The 24591-nt window shown below is 35.9% G+C and overlaps 1 protein-coding gene across 2 annotated transcripts in view; it reads right to left on the bottom strand.

The window, feature by feature from the left end:
- The window catches only part of LOC139963519 (N(G),N(G)-dimethylarginine dimethylaminohydrolase 1-like), an 89172-nt gene that overhangs the window by 5659 nt on the left and 58922 nt on the right, over nucleotides 1-24591 (bottom strand). For both annotated transcript variants that reach the window (XM_071964356.1, XM_071964355.1), the window contains exons 2-4: nucleotides 14967-15069; nucleotides 9459-9652; nucleotides 3195-3323 (exon numbers count right to left, since the gene is read on the bottom strand). In XM_071964356.1, coding sequence (XP_071820457.1) covers nucleotides 3195-3323; nucleotides 9459-9652; nucleotides 14967-15069 — 426 coding nt within the window. The remainder of the gene's footprint in view (nucleotides 1-3194; nucleotides 3324-9458; nucleotides 9653-14966; nucleotides 15070-24591) is intronic.

The following is a 24591-nucleotide window of genomic DNA, read 5'->3' as shown; positions in this document are numbered from 1 at the left end:
ATGATAAGCACTGTTCGATCGGACTCTTCCGTCATATTAATCTAAACGTACATGTAGTCATGACTGTTGTGGAATAAACACATCACTTCAAATTACTGTTAACAACCATCCCGTCATAGTCTGAGGATTTTATACAACTGTGATGGCTTCAGCATCCATTGGAAAGTGTTATGATATACTTAATACTCTCAAGGTGCAATGGCATAGGCCTGTCAATGACACGACTTGAAAATAAACAACTACATTTATAGAGATTCAACCTGGTTAGCCCTCGCTCGGTTTATACCCAGAAAAGTTTCCTGGGTATCGCTGCCGGGTAAGCTGCCTTCCTTATCTTACTCAGAGGAGCTCTTTTGTGAAAGTTTATTCTGCTTCATTAGCTGGGATGAGGAAGATAGCTTTGGTAACTTCATAGATCACGTGATACTCAGAATATCGCTGTTTTCTCTGGGTGTAAACCAAGCGAGGGCCAACCAGGTTTCACTCATAATGTATAATCAACTCTTAAGAACATATTGAAAGGGGGTTTATAGATCTGGAGAGAGAGAGAGAGTTGTTTCTCCATCTCTTACAAATCCCTGGTGGAACTTAGAATTAATTATGATCTACAGCTAAATATCTCTTATAATACCTAAGATTGTAATATATTTATTACAATGAGACCTGGAAGCAGTGGACTGCAGTATCAACCTCTATCATCCACATCCCAACCTGATAACCAAACATTCATACCATTGCATAAATTCAGGGGGGGGGGCGAAGGGGGCGACCGCCCCCCTTGAGCATATTATTTTTGTATGTTTTTATGATATCGCTAGTAATTTTTCAAGCTTAGATGCAACTTACAAGGCCTGGGAAGTGTCATTTCCAGCGATCTGGGAGGCATTTTCAGCCAAAATTTTCTTGTACGCGTAGCGCCAACTCATGGTGGCGCTACGCTTAGATAGTTTTCAATGCAGAATCTACGGCTCTGATGGTTTGCCTACAGATTCGCCCCTCCCTTGGCAAATTCCTGGCTACGCGCCTGCATAAATTACTCCACAATGTCCTAGCTGTCACTTCCTTTTGAATATTTTTTTTCAACAATATGACAATTAAATTACAGTACCAAATGCATGGCACAATCACACTAGTTCTTTCACACTATGAAACAATTTCACTACGCACTGTCCTTGGTAATAGCTGACTACACCTATACATGCACAATACATTGTATTTTAACTGGATTATATACAAATGTCCTTGGTCTCCCGACGACTCCAATCCAGATGTTTCCGGGTATAGCCCCAAACTGGCTGGGTGGTATTGCATTGCTTATTTCAATTTGTTTTTCGAGCTTATGACATTATGTTTTTAAAGGTTTATTAAGGTTAGTTTTGTTCTCCCTACAAATCAGTTAATTATCACTTAAGATCCTGTAATCATAATTAATGTTTATATATATATTTTTGGCGTGTGCATGTGCGTGTGTGTTCTGCTCTGTTACATTCCTTCCTTATACGATTGTCACACGGTACGATCCGTATTTAATCGTATTTAAGATTGTACTTTCATGAACGTTATATCCAGCTTTACAATGAACCATGCATACCTGATGATAGCTACTGTAGGCCATCAGAAATAAACCAAAGCATAGAAGCATTACTTTCATGAACCAAATTTATCAAACAAAATACTCCCTAAAGTTGTTGTGGTCCTAGCATGATACGTTCAAGACATTGGGAACTGCTTTCAAGAAGTACAGTGCAGTACCTCCCACAACTGAACCTCAAACAATTCATTCTATAGATCGATGAAGGCAGTAATAACAATCACGGAAATGAAAGACCAAAAGAGCTCTCACAAAAATGACCACTAGAAATTTTGCTTCAAGCAATGTTTTTCTTATCTCTATTCAGAGGTGAATTTCAATAATTTGATGGAAATTTTGCTCAATTTTAAGGAGAAAAACATTTGCCCTTCAATATGGAATACAAGTCACTCATAAAATTATCACATACTTTGAAACAATAAGGTAAATAAGAGGCCATGTGTAATAAATCACATAATATTATTTGATTGTTGGTTATTTACTGTGCAATATATGACTGAGAGTGTCAAGCATGGCAATCCACCCAAGTTTTAAAGTTTTCTCTGTGTCACCACTTGAGGTTTCTTTATAGATTTAATGAACAATTGACACCATATTTTGCATTTTTTATTTCAATATTTAAAAGGAAGCAGAAGCCAGCTCTTTCAGTTCATAGTTTGATAGTTGACGACTATCAGGTCTTAATATATAGATCCCATATTGCTGGATAAAATTGCGAAAATCGCTTCCTTCTGCATTCTGATTCCTGACCTATGATTTAGGAATATCATGCACACTTTGCACAATTTCAATAAGTTTTCACAGAAGAGACAGGAAACATAAATTGGTGGTGGTGTGGAAGAGGGCTGGGTGCCTTCCTACTTTACAGAGAAGATATAATAATTTCCTACAAAACAAAACTTTATCACGTTTTTTAAGTTTAATGACTGACTGTGGAGTGTTAGCTCAGTGGTTATTACGCCGGTGCCTTCCAATCATAAGGTCCCCGGTTCCAGTCACTCCGAGATTAATGTATGTCGTCCAGTTACAGAGTTGTTGACAATTGACAATTCATAACCATGGACGTTAAAGGAGTGTTAGCTCAATGGTTAATGCCGGTGCCTTCCAATCATAAGGTTCCCGGTTCGAGTCACTCCAAGATTAATGTATGTCGTCCAGTTACAGAGTTAAAGGAGTGTTAGCTCAAAGGGACCAGACCAGAAAAGTATCCACTTATTTCTGGTTCCTCTACTTCCATCTCACATACATATTATTTCAATACTCTATATTTACTGTTTACTGTATTTGATACCATCTATATTTATCCTTAACTGTTCAAAATGTAAAATCATGGAATGTAGAAAATAAATTCAATTCAATTAAAAAAAAAAGAAGTTGTTGACAATTGACAATTCATAATCATGGACGTTAAATATGAATCTAAGAGACTGACTTCGGTCAGCTTGCGGCTTTGATGAGCCAATGAGGCTTCTTCGCGAGTTCCTGCTTGCAGGAGGATCTAAAATATATACACACACACATACATACTATTCCTAGTCTCTCCTCCCAGTTCCTCCTCACCCACCTCTCCTTTCTTTATTCATCATCCTCATGATCATCTCACCTTGTAGCTTTCGGGAAACTCATCCTGCGAGCAATGAAGAAGCGTCTTATTTATGTACACACAGTTGGCCGCTGCGTCATCGGGAAGCGTCACAGTGGTGTAATCGAAGTTACTCACTTTCTTAATTTGCTGAAAGAAGTGAACAGAGATGAATAAAATGCATTGTGGGTAATTATTGGAATCTATCCAAATGAAGAGGTGAAAAGTTGAACGAAAAATTTACAATAAGAATTAATCAAACAGGTTTAATCCTAGCTAATAAACACTGTTACATATTATTCAGATGTATATCAATATCCACCCAAATATAAAATAATTTGGAAAGTTTGTTGCAAAACTTAATTCGCACCTCATACGGAATATATATAGACATATGTCTATATATTCGGTATGAGGTGCGAATTAAGTTTTGCAACAAACTTTCCAATTATTTTCAAAGGTCATCAGAGAATACATCAATCTGTAGCTCTAGCAATCAAATGTGTGAAACAGAGAAGTAAGAAATAAGGACCACTTCTCGATCCTTCTCCATATTCCCCGACTTAAAATGAATGCAACTGATCAACAATAACAGAAAAAGGGAGATGTGAGTGAACGACATTGAACCCTGCACGAACTGTAATATCTCTGGAATCTTTGGAGGATATTATTCATCAAACAATGCCAACAGCTAAATTAGCATTCTCTGTATTCATCAGAAAAAGAAATATAAAATGAGAAAAGAAAGAATGATTAAATCTTTGGTTATTTCTCTCATCTCATCCCCCCCCCCCCCTTAATATGTCACAGAGACACTGAGGCTTTCTGGGATAGGAAATCTTCTAAAGCTTGCAGATTTGCAGCCTAAGGTATTGTTAGGAAGAGTAATCATATATAGAGGCTTGATTCACACTTTTGGATTGAGTCTCAATTTTCCATCAAAATGAATTCTTTTTTTTTTATTCACCTATCATAATCGTTTTTATCTCTTTTTGTTAAGTGGTATATCGTTGATATAAGATTAAATATCTGGGAGCGGAATAGTTAAAGATCTAGGCTAGGTAGAGTATATCCTACAGTATACATCCCTGTTACTATAAAAAAGGACTGCATGTTATATATATAGCTAGGTTATACATTAATACAGTTATGCTGACTGTGTGTATCATACAAGATAAAAACATATACAAAAAAAGAAAAAAAAACATTTACCCCCCCCCCCCCAAAAAATGGATTTCATTTCTTTGCTAGTCAAGCTTTACAATAACTTAAATCTTATGAAGAAAAAACTGATTTTTTTTTTATATTTAATATTTCACTTTTTGCATGAAATCTATATAATGTTCTGATAAAAAAAGGAGGGTATACTCGTAAGGAGCTCTCTGTCACAAACAGAAAAAATATTGCATATACATCTACTAATGAATATTCATTTGTGAGAAAAAACCAGGGTTTTTTAGTTCAATCAATTGCAATTTTAAATACTCAAGGTTTTGCTGAAATTTCTGAAAATTAGCACAACCAAATTGCCAAAGTAGCTAATCGACTGTCCGATATAAACTACATCGTCATTTTGCTAAGTGCAATTAATATATGGTACCATGCATGCAGTTTGAACATTACAGCTACATGTACTATATATAGTAATGATAAAATTATGATCTGGCTGGATGAGCTAAAATTCTTGTTGCTTCTCTCTCCATGAATCATGTCACACATCCCTAATCTCTCGTTCAAAATTCTGGGAAAATAGGTGATCGTAGTTTCTCAAGTGTGTACTATATGTACATATATATATATTGAGGCTCTAATATTGGTAGCTCAGTTACATTTAGCGGTTAATTATCGCATCGCTCAAGATCACTAATGTAATCTGATGACCAGAATGCGGTACCATTTGTGGTTGTGTGAGATGTAGTATTTACAGTATAATTTATTAGCATCCACACATTTCTGTTTACAGAAACCTTCTCAAATGGTTAACCTTCTGCCTTTTGGATATCAATCAGATCTCCAGTGTTTCTTCTAAACCATCTTTATGTCACCGCACTGATATACTGTGCAAGCTCAAACAACCCTTCAGATTTTGTTTTTCTTTTCTTCTCTCACTGTAGATAACTTGCAAATGTAAGGAAGAAACAATGTTAAAGCAAGTGAACTAAAACTCTTGAGTCACCAAGGTCAGTGTCAGGTCATTAAGGGGGCTGCAGCCAGGCTGCATCTGACATAATCTTTTCTGCTGGACACATAAATGCTTGGAATGGCTTACTTCCTGCAGCCTTTCATGACTTCTTTACTATTGACTGTGCCATAAATGGTCAAAGCCCTAGAAGTGCCGGTCAAGCACACCACAACTTATGTAATACAACATTTGGTACTTTAAGTTTAAAGAATCGTGCTATGAGGACATACTGTAGAATTCTCTAACTGCTGCTATAAAATCTAAACCATCTAAAGTAACATTTAGAAAAACGCTATAAAGAGAAGTAATTTCTCAGTATATGTTATTAATTATTCCTTATTAAGACATTAATTATTTTGCTGCTGCTATGTACAGCTTTTGCTTCTTAAATCCTTATTTTTTGCGCTTCACAAGTAGATCGAACAAGAAATATTGGGCAGCAGCATCTCAATACAGGACATATATACTGTACGTATCGTAAGAATGAGATTCATCCAAGTTTCCTTGAAAATATTGCGTTTACAAGGTTTTCACAATTTGAGTTCTACTGACCTTTCACCTTACCAAAAACAATAGGCACAATTAAAATGAGCTGCGTCTGCTCAATACGGTCCGTCCACATGCAACGTTTGAGATCTTCAGGCTCATTCCTGAGATACTGTTTTTCAATTACATTGCGCATACCAACACACACTTTTACATACATGCACATGCAAGGGCGTAGGAACCGGGGGGGGGGCTGGGGGGCACCAGCCCCCCAGTGAAAAATGTGGAGGGGCGGAAGTATCATTCCGCCCCCCCGGTTCGCAAGTCAGAAAACCCCTTTTTCATTTCCAAATGAGAAAAAAAATCTCATTTGGAGCACCAAATTGCATCTAAGGCCAGGTGAAAATACAAAATTAAGTTTACAAAATGGAGTGGGTGTTGAAGTGTGCTATATTGCACCAAATTGCATCTGAGGCCACCTGGAAATGCAAAAAATTCCAAAGGGAAGGGGGACACCCCCTCCCCTTAGACTCCTCCCCCAGGCTGGCCATCAGTCTTCAGCCCCCCCACTCAAAAGTACCTTCCTACGCCACTGTGCACATGCACATACACACCATCTTGATTGCCATGATAACAAAAAACAAGACGGAAATAATATCATATATAGCTATACACAAACCACCATGTATAGACACCAACATGATATTAAATTGATAACTCAGTGCATTGATCAGACCACTGAAGAAAATACCATGCAGCTTTACACGTATTATTACTATATAAACAGAAGGAGGGAAAATTTCATTAAAACTGCTGTATATGTGTATAACACACCGGCTGGCCATCACGTCTCTTAAAGGACAGTGACAGCAGCCGGGACCACGAGTTATCATGGAAAACAGATGTCACATCTTCCAACATTATTTGAGATTCGGACAACGGTTTACACCTGAGCTATCATTCATGCCCCAAACAGACCGCGACCGAATGCGATGTATTTTCAGTCACATGGAGGATCGAGCCTCTGTTTTCTTTCTCTGTTCTTATGATTTAATAACGACAGGACCGACATGCACGCAGGCTGCACGAAAGCTGCACGGAGATCGTCAATCATATGCCGGCCGTTTGGTTCTGCTGCGTGCCTCGAAGACGAAAATTCTCTGTCCACAGATATATATTACCAATTGATGCTACAGGCATGAACAGTTTGCTAAAAATAATTATCAATTGGTCGAGGTGAAAAGAAGAAGGAGAAAGTGTTAGTACTTTTACAAGGATGAGTTAATTTTGCCAAAGAAAAATCACTTTAAAGACAGACAGATCATTGAAGGAGCATTTGTCAGCTTACAGTACTGCTTTCATTTATACAACATTGTATTTATTTTTTTTTCATTTTTTTTTTCAAGAAATAAAATTTAACGCCCAAGGCTCATTCATCAAAGTGGCTGGAAACAAATTTACATAGAGAACCATAACTTTATTCCTCACACTTCAGATTCAATATAACCTAGCTTTTGGTTTCATAGATTTCTCAGCATGAAAGATTTGCCAATTAATTGAGCAAAGTTTTGAATTTTTCGTATCACATACCAGTACAATTTGTTTTGTCGATTGAAAGCTAAAGATAATGAAACGATGAAAGAGTTCTTTAAAAATTGTATGCAAACATTTACAAAATTTAAAGCCATTTTTTTTTTCATAAATTGGCAAAATGAATGAAATGACCAAATTGTTGTTGTTAAAGTAAAACCCACAATTTTTAAATCTTTGCATGTGCACATTTAAGTGAGGAAATGTTATGCACATAGTTACAAGCACTTGATTTCGTGTGCACGGTGAATGTATAATTCCTCTTACTTTTCACTATTTAGAGGATTTATCTACAAATATCTGTCAATATTTGAAATGTTCTGTTATGATGATCAAACGTGCACAATGATCACAAGCAATACACTGCACCTTAGTTTTTTCTTACTCTCTTTCAATGGCAGCATACTGTAGATCTTAAATTTAAAAAGAGGAACAATTCAGAAAAATATAAACACGGCTATTGCTTTACGGACGACATGTACAGCTCTACAGATTAACATGTTGATTAGAAAATTCAGTCTGTTATCAAACGTCCAGTGCTCAAAGAAAAAATATTATCACAAGCCGTTCTAATTAAGCCGGTTAAAATGACCAGTAACTTTCTCTCAAGGTTGTATCAATCTGACATGTAAAGTAAGTGGATAATCGACCAGCTACATCAGCCTCACAGGATGACAAGGACAACAAGTATTACCGCACAGGCCATGGGTGGGACTATACTTCCTTATAGTCTCTTACACGTTGTGGTCAAGTGGTTAAGGCAGTGGACTTGTGATCTAAGGATTACAGGTGTAAGCCCGGGCCAGATCATTGCATTGTGTCCTTGGGCAAGGCATTTTATCTCCATTGCCTCTCTTCACCCAGGTGTATAAATGGGGACTTGCGAGGTGACTTGTAAATATAGTTGTGTGCGCCGGTTTGTGGCTGCACCCTATGGGAAGTCCCCCAGGGACACGTGGCTGTGCTGCACTGTGGTGCCCCAGGAGAGATTGTTCGAATTGTGCACACTTTGGTGTGTAGGTGTGACGAGTTACCAATGACCAGGGTTAAGTACAGCGCGGCGAGACTTTATTGTAAGTTGCGCTATATAAGAACTGTTAATTATTACTATGATCAGGCTTTATGGCTTACTAGTTGCAATTAATGTTTCATCATTCAAGATGTACAGTTTAGGCAGCACTGTGTCAAAAGTAGGATGCTGAGGGGGCTGCAGCTTCCTACAGCCAAGCTGCATATATGATAAATTGTGCATTTTCAATCAATAATGGCATTGATATATATATCGTGGAATGATCAGCTATAGCGAGATCTGGGTAAACATCTTAGTTTGGTCAATTCTAACCATTTATGCAAAATACCTGGGATTTGTCTAGCTAAATAACAAACTTTCCAAAGTCGGGGCAGAGGGATAGATCCAGGGAGGAATCATTGGCCACCCTCCTCTTTTCTGAGATCTTTTTTGGAATAAAAATTAGCAATATGCATTGCTCAAAACAAGACCTGTATATACGGTGGAGGAAAACTATTTACCATTCATGTATTCAAAATACAAACATCTTACTTCTAAGAAAGAGGCAGAAAAGTGAGTGCATTTATGTGGGAAAATGGGGAATGGGTAAGAGGTCGGGATTTATAGTACCAGTAAGGATGTCTGGTAGGGGTAAGAGGTTCAATGGTAGAATGTAGACCGTAGGGGAACAGAAGGTAATTTAGACACTGAACACTGAACTATTATTGTAGTCTGTAACATTAGGCACACTATTAGGGAGTGTTAGCTCAGCGGTTAATGCCGGTGCCTTCCAATCATGAGGTCCCCGGTTCGAGTCACTCCAAGATTAATGTACATGTCGTCCAGTTACAGAGTTGTTGACAATTGACAATTCATAATCATGGACGTTAAATATGAATGTAAGAGACTGACTTCGGTCAGCTTGCGGCTTTGATAAGCCCGGATGATGGCTTCTTTGCGAGTTCCTGCTTGCAGGAGAATCTCAAGTACATACATAATAGGTTGACTAGATACTTACTCTTATTGCTTTCTGAGAATGGTCACTGCTCCCAACAGCGATGATTCCAGGTCCTGCCATGCTCATCATACTCTTCAGGTGAAGGTGTCCGTTGACCTTGATACCCGAGACGGGATAATTGGGGAACGCATTTGCCAGACTATTTGCACCTTTCTGATTCGTTCTGGAGCTCAATCCTACAAAAAATTCTTTACCTGAAATACGAAACAAAAAGTTAAATGTATGAAACGATAGCTATAATTCTTTCGCGGGTGCAAGATCAAGTGAGAGGTAAGGTATAGGCATGGCTTAATTAGTGGATGTGAAATTTACTGTTCAAAGCCAAAAAGAGTTCCTAGAGATAAGAGATCATATAATGGCATAGTTTAAGTTAACAACCACCAGGAGCAAACAGGATGAAAGGAAAATGTTGTGAAGCCAAGATATTAATTGGGAACGTAGAAAATATTGTTATAAAGTTATTTTGGGAGTTAATTTGCATAAATTGGAGAAGGAACGGTGAGTGAGACCTTAAAGGTGGGAGAAAGATGCCAGTCTGGCAGGACAGAGAGGAATGATTAGAATCATCAATTAATTTTGTTCCTCTGACACAAATGAAAAGTTTTATCTTTCATCAGATATGACTTTTATTAAAGTACCATATATTTCTTTGTATCCTCTCCATCAAAATGTCCATTTTACGACCTACTTATTGGGCATGACCTCCATTCCAATTTCCATCAAAAATATGTGGCTTCGATCGAGTGCTTCCAACGATCCAAAAAAAATTGCCCTGGTAGGCAACTATTAATAATGACATCAAATGAAAATGCCCAAGACGCTTTTAGCGATACCTGTATTTTCTAATTGCACACAGGACAGTGCTTTTTGAGTCAATATTGATTTCACTTCAAACGGTGGTGGTCACTAAAAATCTAAAACCCATGTCAATATCTGAGCTGAGCTGAATCGTACAAAATCTAAAACATATTGTAGTGATAACGACGCTCCCAGAGAGAGGTACTTCACATACTAGTGTACACAATATTGAAGGGTAGATTGCTAAGTATAGTAATTTACACAGTTACAAGATTGCAGGCTGCATTCATTACATACTTGCCCAAGATACGCGTGGATCCAGATAAAAATCCAATTTCGACGTTGGAGCGAGCTTTCTCCAGACCAACTCAAAAATCTTTTACATTCGACTGATGCACGGTCAGCCGATATACGGCCAAAAAAATTTAAGCAGCTATACTTAATAGTTTCGGTATTGATTTGGGCATAATTTGATACTGGCAAAATCCTGTTCCAATGTAGATTAAATCTCTAATTTCACTATAAATGCAGTTTCATTTGAAAATAATGAGGAAGGGTTTCAAAATTTGGAAATTTGCTTCTCGTGTGTTTTAGAGTTAAAAGAGAAGCAGGATGAAATATATTTAATACTGCAATAGTGCCAAGTGCTGCCAGAGTGGACAGCAAAGTCCTCCTGGCATGGGGTGTAGGGCCCACATTAGAGTCCCTGGGGTTACAGATGGGGGAGGGTGGGAGCCTATTTATGTACACACTTGAATGCCTTCAAAATTAAAATGAATTTTTATGAAGAATTGAAAATGTTTGGTATTTTCTCTGGAGAAATACAGATATGTTGCATCACTTGAATATGGTTTGAAACATATTAAGCTAATCTGATGGAGATGTTTGGAAACATTTATCCAAAATACTATATATATCTTTTAAAATGAAGTCAATGGTGCAAAAACAAGACATTTTCTGAACTGTGCATCATTACTAACAAGAGAAACTGGGTTCAGGTATACATGACAGAGAAACATAAATTTTCAAGTCCTTCCCGACATTCATATTTCTGCAGTTATTACTGATAACCACCCTATATCCAACAAGGGAGGAAATCAGTGCATGATGGTAAAGCTGCACAATGGTTTTGTACAAATATGCTACACTCAGCATCAAACACTTTGTATATAACACAAATTGGCAACAACGATGCCATTTATGACACCATGGGGGCATAATGTTTTCAGGGCTAGGGGAGGGGGAAGGGGCACCATGACACAGGTGAGCCTTGGGCTTTCCCCCTTGGTGACACTCCTGTTACCATACATACCGTCGACATTCACAGAAAGGCACACAAACATTTACAAAACCAACAATTTGTCTGCCACCTATAAATGACAATTAACCCAAAGTTAGATCTATTAGAGTTTGAAAGTTGTTCACAAAGTGGGAACAAATCTCAGACGAATGGTCTGCCATCTAATACGGCTCAAACTTCCAAAATAATGAACGAGCTAATATATAAGCTGCCTGAAGACCTAATTAACAAGAAAACTCGCAAATAAGATCTCTCGCTTTTCATCTAAATTAGGTCTTTAATAATTGACAGCTGGTCAAAACAACTTTGGCACTTCCTTTTGTATTTAATTATAAATAGGAATTCTGACTAAAAACATAGACTACACAAACATAGACTGCAAGGGATATATGTGACAAAGCTCTTTAATTTTTCATAGCCAAAAAAAAAAAAAAATCCAGTACACATGTGTCCGATGAAGAACGCCAAAGAGCGTACTGGCAAGGAAAGAGATTTTGCTATAAATCGAATGAGAAAGGACAATGATTGTTTCTGACAACAGAGCAATGAGCTGTATTAAACTTGCAAAACTAATGATAAGAGTTTAATCAATAGCTCGATATGTAGGAAGGAATGCTATCACGATAATAGAAGTATCATAGAACGCCAGATAGGCTCCTGAACCTATATATACCTGTATATATAGAATACCACTACTGGAAATTAAATCACCCCAAAAATAGTTGCTCGCTCATCATACCGGTGATTGTGTGGCTTGTGATTTAAATTTTTTTTTTTTTAAATATTCCACAATATTGCATTACTGCAGTTGCCATGTACTATAACTGCTCAAAGTTCATTTTTAGCCCCCTCCCTCCCACCCCCCCCCACTCAACTCCAGGCACATGTCTGTCTGATTGTGCCAAGGGTATTAACATTATTCTATATAGACTCAACATCTGACATCCTTCTATACTTTCAGACACTAAGATACTAAGACATTGGTATGGGTGGGGTAGGGGGATGGCGATGGAGATTTGGATGGGGGAAGGGGTGGGAAAGGTTATACCTAACTATATTCCTCACAAGGTCACCTGAATACGGTCAATACCGTACGGCATAGCCTGCTACTTTGTCGTCAAATGTCACCGATTTACACTGCTAAGGCCTTTCATATTGCATTAATTTTCATTTTTTGCTTATTTATGAAGTCCTAGAAAAATAACCCATCTAGCATATCTTCACATCCTCATATCTTTACTGTTTACACTTATATACTTGAAATTACAAATGCCAGAAAGTTGGCAACCTTAATAGGAAGAATAGAAAGTATATACATGTTCCAATCAAAGACACATTGCACCGAAATTCTATGATCGTTGTTTCATATTGCCAGCCATACTTGGCAAATGTGTCAAGAAAATTGTCCTAATAATGAGTCATACTTGGTTATACTGCCACTGTAATGACAACTTTATGCATATGATATACAGACCAAACTCAAAAAACAATAAAATATTCATAGAATGAGCGGATATCCTTGGCAAATTAAATGACATTAATGAAACTTATAAAGTTGTGGGTATAATTCATGGTTCTGGATTTATCAAATGCAATTTTAAACTTGACTGACATGAAAGAAGCAACATTTCCCTTTAACTGGTGGATTTACTTGCAGAATACAGTAGTATATAAATGTTGGCTGTAATTTATTTGATGTCTGCAACATGTAGAGGGGAAAAAGCCTAAAAAGGAACATGCCAGAAAAAAAACTTCTTACACTTTTTAAACTGATAATTATGTTTTTGTTTTTTAACAGGAAGCATTTAAATCCCACCATTCAACTGTTCTATGAGGTACAGTAGGTTTAAATTATTATAGGAGAAACATCAAAGGACGGTATACAGAAGTTTTGAGATTGAATTGGTTTTCCATTTTGCAGACAATTAAATTTTATCAAAATAAAATAAAACTGTTAGCAAACTGCTTATCCACTAGAGAGCCTGTGTAGGAGAATGTGTAAAAGTAAGTTAGTTTTACACAATTAAATTTTATGTCAGCATCAGCTGTGATTCAGTTTATAAGGGCTACAACATGACATTTTCAACTTGACTTTTTTTTTCATTCTTTTTGTATTTCTCAGCTCGTTTATTATCCCTTTGTTCATTTTACACAACAATATTTGCATATCTCTTAACGTGACATAATGAACATAATATTTCCCTTTTTTCTTTTTTTTTGCTTCTGTCAATGTTGCATAATAATACAAACATATGTGACAAAACATAGTAGTCTTTTTCGCTTACTTCAACACAATACATATAATCTGTATCTTCATGTAATGAACATAATTGAATGAAATAGGAGGAGCAAATTAATTAAACAGAAAGGGACTGTTCTTAAAAGCTATCTCATAGTCATTGAAAGAAAAAATGCTTAGTGCTACCACCGCTAGCGATGATCTTTTCGACTTGCAGGAGGAACTTCACTTTTTGAGAACGGACCACTAAAGTTTTTGAGATCGATGTCTGCCATTTGGGAGACGAGTAAATTTTTAAGGACTTTGTCACCTGTGATTTGGTTTCTAGTTAGGACCTACTAAACACATCCACCCTGATATAATGTTTGATCATAAAGTACCAAAACACTTTTAGAACGGGGCCCATCATCCATAAGGAGACGAGTAAATTTATGACGATAATCTCCGCACCTGTGATTTTGGTTTATATTGGGCTTACTATATATACATTCGCCCTGAGTGTTCATTTTATCACTTACGAAATACCAAAGTCTTGATATCGACTTTTAATTGTCATTTGCAGAGGAGTAGATTGATGATTATACGCCCGCACCTGTGATTTGGTTCCTATCTAGGGCCTACTGCACATGCATACACCTTTATATTCATCTTTGAGCGAGGAATACCAAAAGTCTTCAGAGATCAAAGTTACATCATTATAGCTATTTGGAGATGATTAAGTAGTTTTCTTATAAAGTAAGCACCTGTGATTTGGTTTCTAGGTCCCTCTATATACATGCATTCGCCATGCCTTTCTCTTTGAGCATGGAATATCCCACCTCTTGATTTCGATGTTTGCCAATTCGCAGACGAGTAGATTTATTATTATATGTCAGCACCTGTGATTTGGTTTCTATAGGGCCTACTTTTCATCCACCTTGATTTTGTTTTTGTTCGGAGCAAGGCTTAAATCATGTCGTCCGATGTGTTCTTACAACAGACGAGAGTTGTACCACAGACGAGCCGAGTCTATCCGAAAACCTCAGACACGGAAAGAGGCAACGAAGGGAAAGTCATAGATGTTTAGAGATTTCCAGCCCTCCAGGCAGCCCCAAAGATATGTTTGAGCCTGACAAAAGAAGGTGTCTAGGCAGCTAAGATGTGAAAAGCTCGATAAATCCTGTCACTTTACCTGTAAATAAGACATCGCCACCGTCTAACGTCGCTCCTTTTTCTGTCATCTCGACGATTTCCTGACCGAGGCCTCCTCCAAGAATCCTCTTGATGAGCGTTACCTGAGGAAGAGGGAGAGATGAGATAAGCTATCAATATTGGCTGCAAATCACAACTACGATACATAGTAATGTCCTTAGATTAAGTACTAAGAGGCAGAAACTACCAGCAAACTTACAAAACTATATGATCGATCTAATATACTATATCCATCTGACTTGAAATTTCTTTCATTAATATCATTTTTATCAACATTTCTGTTAAAATTTGGCATACCAAATTAAATTTGAAGTCTCTGCAGATGATGGCAAATGTAAAATTACTGGTTAGATTATATAATGAAAGAAACCTAGCTGGTGATGTATGGCAAGATGCAGTAATTACATTCCTGTTACAAGCTTCAGAACATCTTTGACATTTAGGTATTAATTGTTCAAAAACAGGATCTTGAGTTCTTTGCTCACTTATAAACAAGATTTATTTGTTAATGAATTCAGTTTTTCACTTGGCAAGCCATTTTGCGGTTTGTGCATCACATGCATAAAAAACTTGTAAGTTATGGTTAACAGTTCTGCCTCTTTTCATGGTTTGATTTAGAGAAGATACATTAAGGGATCGGGTAGGGGAGGGAGGATGGAGAAGAGGTATAGACAAGAAATAGTGGTGACCTTTTTAGCCTTTGAATAAGATCCTGCTAGGATCGAAACAACAGGCCAACTTACTTTTACACATTCTCTTACACAGGCTCTCTAGTGGATAAGCAGTTTGCTAACAATTTTGTTTTATTTTGACCTATATATTAATAAGAATTTATTATTTGTTTTACCGTACATTTACGCAGTACCTATTAGCAATGCCATCAAAAAAAGTTTGTTGTAAATAAATCATAGGAAAAAGCCTTCCCTTAAAACAATATAAAGGTCAAGTTCATATAAAACAAAATAGCAATAGATCAAAAACAATTACACACACATGCTGTATGTTTGATCCAGTACATTGTGACCTACAAAAGCTCTCAACTTTTCATATCTGTCCGTCCCAAATTTTATTAATAAAGAGTAAACGATAACAAAATCAGTGTCACAGATTTTTGCCGCGAATACAAACATAAAAGAGCAGCCACATCAGATGTAAATTGAAGTGACAAATTTCTCAGAAAAATATATAGAGTAAAAACCAAAGCACAAAATATGGCCCATTGAAAATCAATTTTTTTCAATCTTGATGTTATCTATATCGAAGTGCATTCTTTCAATATTAATTGACATCAAACCGATCGAGTAAAGATAGAAAACAAGAAATACAAAAATCTGTACGTCGTGGCAAACGAAGCGACGACGAACTACGTCCATCTATCATATTCTATCCGAAGACTTTCAATATAGTCTTTGTGACTCGATTATAAGATGCAGTAAAAATTGTTTGTTACCCTAGGGACTTATGAATGCCAACGCATGAAAATTAAATTTTGTATCGTGCAAGCAAAAATTGAAAGTGCTGTGTATATCTAATCAGGCAAGGATGCCTGTAAGAGCAAAAAACACCCATGTGTGATAGTGTTGTTTCTGAAATTCACATGTTTGTTATTAAGGGCCAAAAAAAAAAAAAAAAAATCAAACCATCTTGGATAAAGAATAGTATAGAGCTTGCGGGAAAAAAAAAATCAATTCTTTTAGAGGAAACCACTTTCAGTTAATGAAGGACACAGGAAGGGTAGTTTTGCATTTTAATTGTGAAGGTTGGATGAAAATCACGTTTGTAAAATTAGAGTCCTGCATTCAGAGATTTTCCGACTGTTTCAAAAATATCATAAAAGCTACGGGTAGTGTTATGGACGTTTGGTCAATAGATGTGTAATTTGTGTTTCTATTACAATTAATGCAAAAATTCTGCTGTGCATAACTGCTTCTTGGAAAATATTGCATATTCCATTGAGGTTTTTTAAAAAAAAAAATTTATAACATAGATTTTGGGATTTTCAGAGAGGTTTTAAAGATATAATAAAAGTGTTCAAAATGATAGAAAAATAACATTACGGTATGTCCTGTAATAAATTGTTACTATATAATCCATTGGTAATCCATAAAAATGATATAAATTTAAAAAATTATAAATTTTTATTCAGAATTGATAAACTGTCTATATGTGCACGATACTTTGGCACATTGAACCAATGAAATTTTTATAATTATGACATTTCGTAGAAAATGGACACGTTTTATTCATGATCTCTTTCCTTCCACAAAGTATCAGATTAGATACAGAATCCCCGGTGGCAGTTATAAGTCAGATTTCCCAATTAAGTTATGAATGATGCATTCGTAAACCTCTGAGATTTTTACAATTTAAAAATATTAAAATATCTGATAAATGTTAGCAATAAATTGTCACTACTAGAATCTACGATAAACCAAGTGCTGTCAATTTAAATATGCCTATGCCTGATTAATGTCCAAAGAGAGATATAAATACATATATATATATATATATATATATATGAGAAACTAATAGCAAGACTGATTTTACAGAAAGAAATTATAGCACAATATAGTGCAATATGTACCCTTGTAGGCCGAAAGTGATAAATTGACGAATACCTAAGTGTTACAGAGAGAACATGCAATTTCCAATGTAAATTTTGAAAATTTCACACACACAGTCCAAATAGTGTATATATTGCTACAAGCATGTTCCACCTTATAACCACCACAGAAATTAGGGCAAACTAGGTCTTTTGTTCACCTATTTTAATATGAATACATACAATGTAAAAGTTTAAGACTGCCTCGAGGGGACTTCAATACACACAGTACCACTAGAGTACAAAGCCCTGTTTGGAGTCAAGAGCTTTTGCTTATAAATTTTAATTCTTTTACTTGGTTACATTTTATGATGCATGCTTGCAATGTACATCTATCTACAAGTGTTATCTATATATAGCCAGGCATGCATGAATGAAAGTAATTCTTGAATGAAGAACAAAACCATAACCATATACATCAACATTAAATATTTAAAATAGATCATATTGTGTAGTATCTTACTGTACATTTCAGTGGATTTTTTAAAAATTTATTTGGATCCAAATAAACCCAGCATTGTAGGATCGAATGAAATGAAAGATATAAATGCAGGGAATGATATTTGAATATTTTAATTATTCAAAGTTTTTGAAGTCTCTTAATGTCGTCTCTTACAGAACACCACTCTTTTTTTCCAAAACTGCTACATATTGTTGCACTTGTATGTACAGCAAAGTATAGCTTTTGCACTTGTATAGCAACTGGAACATTACAGCATAGCATTTTACGATGCAATACCGGATAAATAATTCCCTGAGATACCATTAAAGGATGGGATAGTAATAGTCGTAACAGGTATACTTAAAAGTTGAAGTGCCATAAAAAAAACGGTCGCTGAGAAATCTAAATTGAGGTACAAACATGCTATATGCGTCAAGATGTCTGATAAACTGTACAAAATGGTTTCAATTCCTGATTATTCCAGATTTCTTTACAATTTAAACACATCTGAACTATAATTTTAAGACATCACTATTGGTGTATGACAGAGTTCAAACTTCACCACCAATTGTAAATATATTTTGAAAATTATACAATACGTTTTAATTTTCTGTCGTATCTTACAGCAGAAAAAAAATAATATAAATCAATAAATAAATATTCTCTACAAATTTTGTAACAATAATAAACAGTGCAGCTTTGGGCATGTTCCCCTGGGATGCATACAATTACAGCTCAACACTCCTTCAAAATCTAAGAAATGATCTTCCAGATGGATGGGGTGGGGGATGGAGGGGATGGAGTGGAATTAAGGGGGATGGAGAAAAGGAAAAGGGAAAGAAGACAAAAAAAAATAAAATCTTTTGAAATGAGACTGGCCAGCATTATTTTGTGCTCAGCTTAAATATAACATAGCACTTAATTAGGCAACGCACTCCTTTTTTGCATGGGGGGGGGGGGGGGCACCCAACAATGAATGCATATATACTGGATACATTTTCATAGCCCTGCCAGGAACTGATTCTCAGTGACATCAGGCTAGTAAATATATCCATGCACCCTTGGTTTAGCTGATTGATTCACAAAGTGACATATTGATTGAACTGTGGTAGCAACTATATATAAGGTTCAATTTGTATTTTAAATGCCAGAATTTAATGTACAATTAACGTAACCTTGGAAGGGAAATCGCTGAATACAAAATGCACTGCATAATATGTATGTACAGTACAGCGACTACACACTGTGTAACTGCAATAATAATATGTCTCGGTGGATTTGATTTGTACCGTACGATATATATTCCTTTAATGACGGAGCTGCAGAACCACATGTACCGCACATCAAGCAATTATGACACAAGCACACAATAACAGTCTGTTAACTTAATCATAGAGCTATCTCTGTATACAGTCGTACGCTTGACAGCCCAACACAAACAAAAGAATAGTACTATTGACATAACAGCCAATCATTTTGCATCTTTCAAGGCATAATTTTGAATGCATCATCACAGTGTGAGCAACACGGATGATTTGCTATATATGCATGCATCTATGAAATATTACTCTGCCTTTTTTCATCTTTTTTTCAATTTTTTTTTTTTTACAGTCTATAAATTTGCCATCACCTCATTTTATTCTCACCGTGTTTACATACCATTGTATTTCCACTGACATGACAATGGATTCGACTTTTTACAAAATGTTTATAGATTTATTTCTTTGTCCATTGTGGTTTCATATAAGATGTTAAGATTCAAACGAAACCTCCATTAGTGATTGTTCTTCAATATTTATTTTAAAAACCAATAAAATATGTCTCTGTTTAAGATTAAAATTAACTGCTAAAAGCAAGGTGATCATCAAAAGAGATCGTCTGATTTATTTGCAAACTGTTTGAAAGATGAGATGAACGAGTCATCTTAGCAGGAAGCCATTAAATATTTAAATTAATGTAACAACATAAATGTGTGAGTAGCTCATACACGATAAAGCAGCCCATTGTGTTTGGTTGTAAATTAAAATTACCAACTTTTATTAACCACGTACTACTAGAAAATAAAATGTAAATCATGCATTAAAACTTAGTTTGACATCTTTCCAAATATTTTCCACCAAAAGAAGGTTAAATAGGCATCTTTTCATTTGGTTGTCAATGCTTCAGCACCCAGACACTTTTCACATAGCTACCATTTTAAAACACAGATATCATGCACATTGAGAAACTTTTCTAATTTTTCTAATTTTAATTTCATCATTTGAAGTGAACTTGACCATACATGTAGGTCTAATGATCTACATTCCATGTGAGTTTAAGATCAATTGAAAAGCAATCTATGAGAAAATTAAACCAAGTCAACTCAACTGCTACTTTATGACTATAGCTTCATACTGGTAGAATTTATTTCAATTGTCAAGCAGACCCTGTTGTTTTTGTATACATGCAATTAAGCAATCATGTCACGTGCAAACGTAAATCAACATTTGAAGAGAAAATAACTTTTCATAAAAGTGAACATCTAGTTAATTGGTTAGTTAATTTTAATGAGAGTATACCGCCTAAATAGGACATTAAACCTTCAGATAAACTATACACTGATGCATTTAAATAATGTTTCCTTATGCATGTACTGTATGTACATACTTATGTGCCTATAATTTCATTCAATTTTTACAATGCTCCCCAATAATTTTTCTGGGCCTTAAATTGTAATTAATAATTTTCCTCCGATCTTAATTCAGCTTGGAGAAAATGATTAAAAATCAGATAAAATATAAATAAAAAATTGCAAAATTCATACAAAATAAAAATTCTTGTAATATTCCAAGTAGTTGTGGATGCTATATGAAAATCTATTTACCCCTTTCTATACATTTTGTCCCCGGGAGAATTTTCATTTGAAATTGATTTCTCGATCCTCTCGCAGGTATGAAGCTTTCCCTATCAACGTTCGCGACATTTTCACAGTGTCGTCACGTGACGCTGAGAGTGTGACTTTTAATAACATCTCTTATAGCCAAGGTACAGAGGTCTTAATCCCCAAAATACCAAAAATAACCTCAAATACCACAAACCATTAGAGTCAGGATCAATAAAATTGTCTTACTTCTTAGGTTTTATTCTTATAATATCGAGACAGGCACAGTGGCAGATAAAAAACCATCTATGCTCTTTAATAATCAGACACTAACTCACAAAAGGGGTAGCTTCTGGCTGTTTGTACTTCAAATGCGGTAACTTGACGATAAAGAAGGAACGGGTTAAAGATAAAAATAAATAAATAAAAAAAAATAACCTGAGATTTAAGGGATTAAGATGCTCTGTGACTCTGTAATGTCACATCACATAAATCAGCATCCCTTCTGCCGGAAATGTGCCCAGTGAAACATAAAAACGTTCCCGAACCAACTTTATCCCGACCTTGCGTACGGAGAAGCGGCTAGACCTTATTGGTTGGGAGGCAATTGGCATTTCAAATTAAGAGACGAGAGCGAGCGAGAGAGAGAGAGAGAGAGGGAGAGAGAGACAACAAGGCATTCAAAACTGGCTAGTTCAATATCCTGGCATGGTGTGCACAAATAGAGATTTATTATCTGGTTTTAGGGGTCTGCCCGAGGAAGCGAATGTGACATCTCTCCTCGGCGCAGAGAGATTGTCGGGGAAGACACCTGCTTCAGCGGTAATAAATACTACGTGTAGTAATTATCTCCGCATGTGGAAGGAAATTGTTTTAACGCTTTCAATTTGACCTCATGTTAGACGGTATATCGTAGGCTTAAAACTGATGTTCGATTGGTGGATCTCATCTCCGAACCGGATGTTCTCACCGTAATCCAATTTCAAATTGAGCGGTAACTTCTTATCGGGTCGAAAATGGAAACAAAACACTCAAATCAGATATGGCATGGCCAACTTCCATTCACCCCCATGCATGCACCAGTAGCTATAATTTACCATGATTTCACATATTGGTGAACAATTGCATAAATATTTTCCTGACAAGACCATGCAAATACCGACAGATGGCAACTGAGGGAGGTAAAGGAGGGCAGTGGAGGGCAGAGTGGCAACTGTATTGATTCCCACTCCCTTGGTTTAAGTTCACTCATTTCTTCCTAAATATATGCCACAAATCCTTACATGCCTAATACTAACTGTAATTGCAATTATCCTAAGTGCCACACACCATCCTCTAAATTTTGTATTTTGTAGACGTTATACTTTTTAACACAACCTATATTTACATACATATAACCCCAAAACAACTGAACAATTGATTAAAAACTTACCAAATTTTAGTACAAAAGCGAATATTGTTTGGAAATTTTGTGCATGATGTTAATTGCAATGATGCCTAGCAACATGATATGGAGACCAGTGTATTTGCCACACATGCATTTACAGTAATAGACTGCTATCACGTTGTCTGTATCGTAAAAAGTATACCCACACACTGCACATCGGAGTGAAGTTTGCCAAATATGCTTAACCCACATATGGTGGTTGTTTCCATATTTTATTGTTTTATGTATATATATATTCTTTTCATAATGCTCTACTAACTCAAGTAATATTGCCCCCCCAAAAACAATCAGGATTTCTAAAGCATGATGAAGGCCACAAGACTCTATGGTTCAAGCTATTAGCTATTGCGCAATATGCACATGAAAACTTTGAAGAAATAAGACAACATTTGAAAAGAACGAAATAAAAACCCATGAGAAAAATTATGATTAGACCATGCAGCCGATGGTACATGTGCAAATTGCTCCAGTACTGCCCTATTGTGTATTGCATAGTGTAGGATGACTTCATAGGCATAATAATAAGTTGATATGTAGTAGAACAATAAATACACTGCCATCAATCCAGGATGAATTGCTATATCACTTCCAATGTTTTAAAAATGAACACATCTGAGGTTCATCAATTAGACTGACTAGACTACTACATAACTCTTAACACAGAGAACATTGGGTCAGTTCTTGGAATTATAGGGTTGCCATGGATATACTTCCCGAGCAATCAGGAATTTCTCCTGCTTACCCACTATACAGTCTATTTTATACAGTAGTCATAAAAAAATAAACTTTAATTAATAACAATCCAAACATTTTAATCTCATGCAATTTTCATCCAAGGTTTCCTTTTGCGAATTTAATGTTTTAAATTCTTAAAATAGTTCAAGGACGATAAAGTAGGACACTGCAGTGTGACCTTATTTTCCATGCTATGTTGTAAAACTTGATTGGAAATTATTGTGTACTGTAGAGTATATGTATATGTTACAGCATATTTCATAATTATGCTCTGCCAAATACAGTAGATCTGCAATTGCTTCCACAGATGTATTAAAGCAAAATATAAAACTAATGAAAATTAATGCTTCGAAAATTTGCTACAAGACCAAGATCAGTGTATACCCCTGAAAATATGCTAGGTCGCCCTTTTAGAAAATTCTTTCACGCCTCCAGGAGACACTACACACCCTTACCAGATACACCTTTAAACTCTGGAAAAAATAAAGCAGGGCCTAATTGATCAAGCTCAAGAAAGTTGCTCTTGAAAACTAAATGAACAACTTTCAGTACTTTCAAGTTTGGGGTAGATTCTGCTGACATTGAAGCGTGGATGTATAGTACGTAGCTTAACAACTGAATGATGATCTTGGAGGGATGACAAAATTTATATCGATGGATCGAACTTGTTATTTGAGGATCCACATTGAATTTGCCATTTCAGTTCTTGTTAATTCTATACTCATATACTTTTAATCAACTAAACAGGTCATTTATAATATTGCCACCTACAAATATGCTAGAAAATCAAATATTGGCCACTAATACTGAAACTTCAATAAACAATTTCCTAGCTGCCAACCTCAAAGCATTTTACATTACTGTCTACTTTTAATTGTATTATTAATAATAGTTTAGAGTTTTGAATATATGCGAGGGTCAATACTTTTGAAGACTTTTTTTTAAGGGAAGCTATAATTTGGGGCCAATACTATATAACTCCAAATCCACTTATTGGAGTTTGACATTGTTTTTATCCATCAAATATGAAAACAAATAAGGAAAAAAGGTGGCCCAATAACATGACCACACTTTTGTGGTCATATCATGTGTACTGCCTAGATATGGAGCAAAACCAATTGGCCCCCACTCTGGCTAGCCTCAAGTAAGTTGTTCATAGATAATTCATTATAAAAACCAAACCTTTCATCTTTCATCAAAACTTTCATCTTTTCATGACTGACAAGATTCTGTTACTGAATACCTAAACTGTACTTTGATCTTTCCCACAGTCAAGATTATTTCCACCTTAACTCCCCAAAACCAGTTCCTGTCACCTAAAAATATTTACGCTACACCACGAAAATATAACCACCCCCACAATTATCAGGGCGAGCACGTTATCCTCGCTGACTTTCTTCAAGAGGACTTTTTTGTTTAATCTGACGCGTACCTAACAAAATATTTTGGAGAGAGTGAATTATCTCCCAATAAAACCCTAAATAGTGTTCCTGAAAGAGCCGCCCAGATAAATTGCGAG

Source organism: Apostichopus japonicus, chromosome 22 (assembly GCF_037975245.1).
Source record: "Apostichopus japonicus isolate 1M-3 chromosome 22, ASM3797524v1, whole genome shotgun sequence".
Lineage (NCBI taxonomy): Eukaryota > Metazoa > Echinodermata > Holothuroidea > Aspidochirotida > Stichopodidae > Apostichopus > Apostichopus japonicus.
The sequence above is the reverse complement of the archived record's forward strand: the minus strand, read 5'-3'. Positions and strand labels throughout refer to the sequence as shown.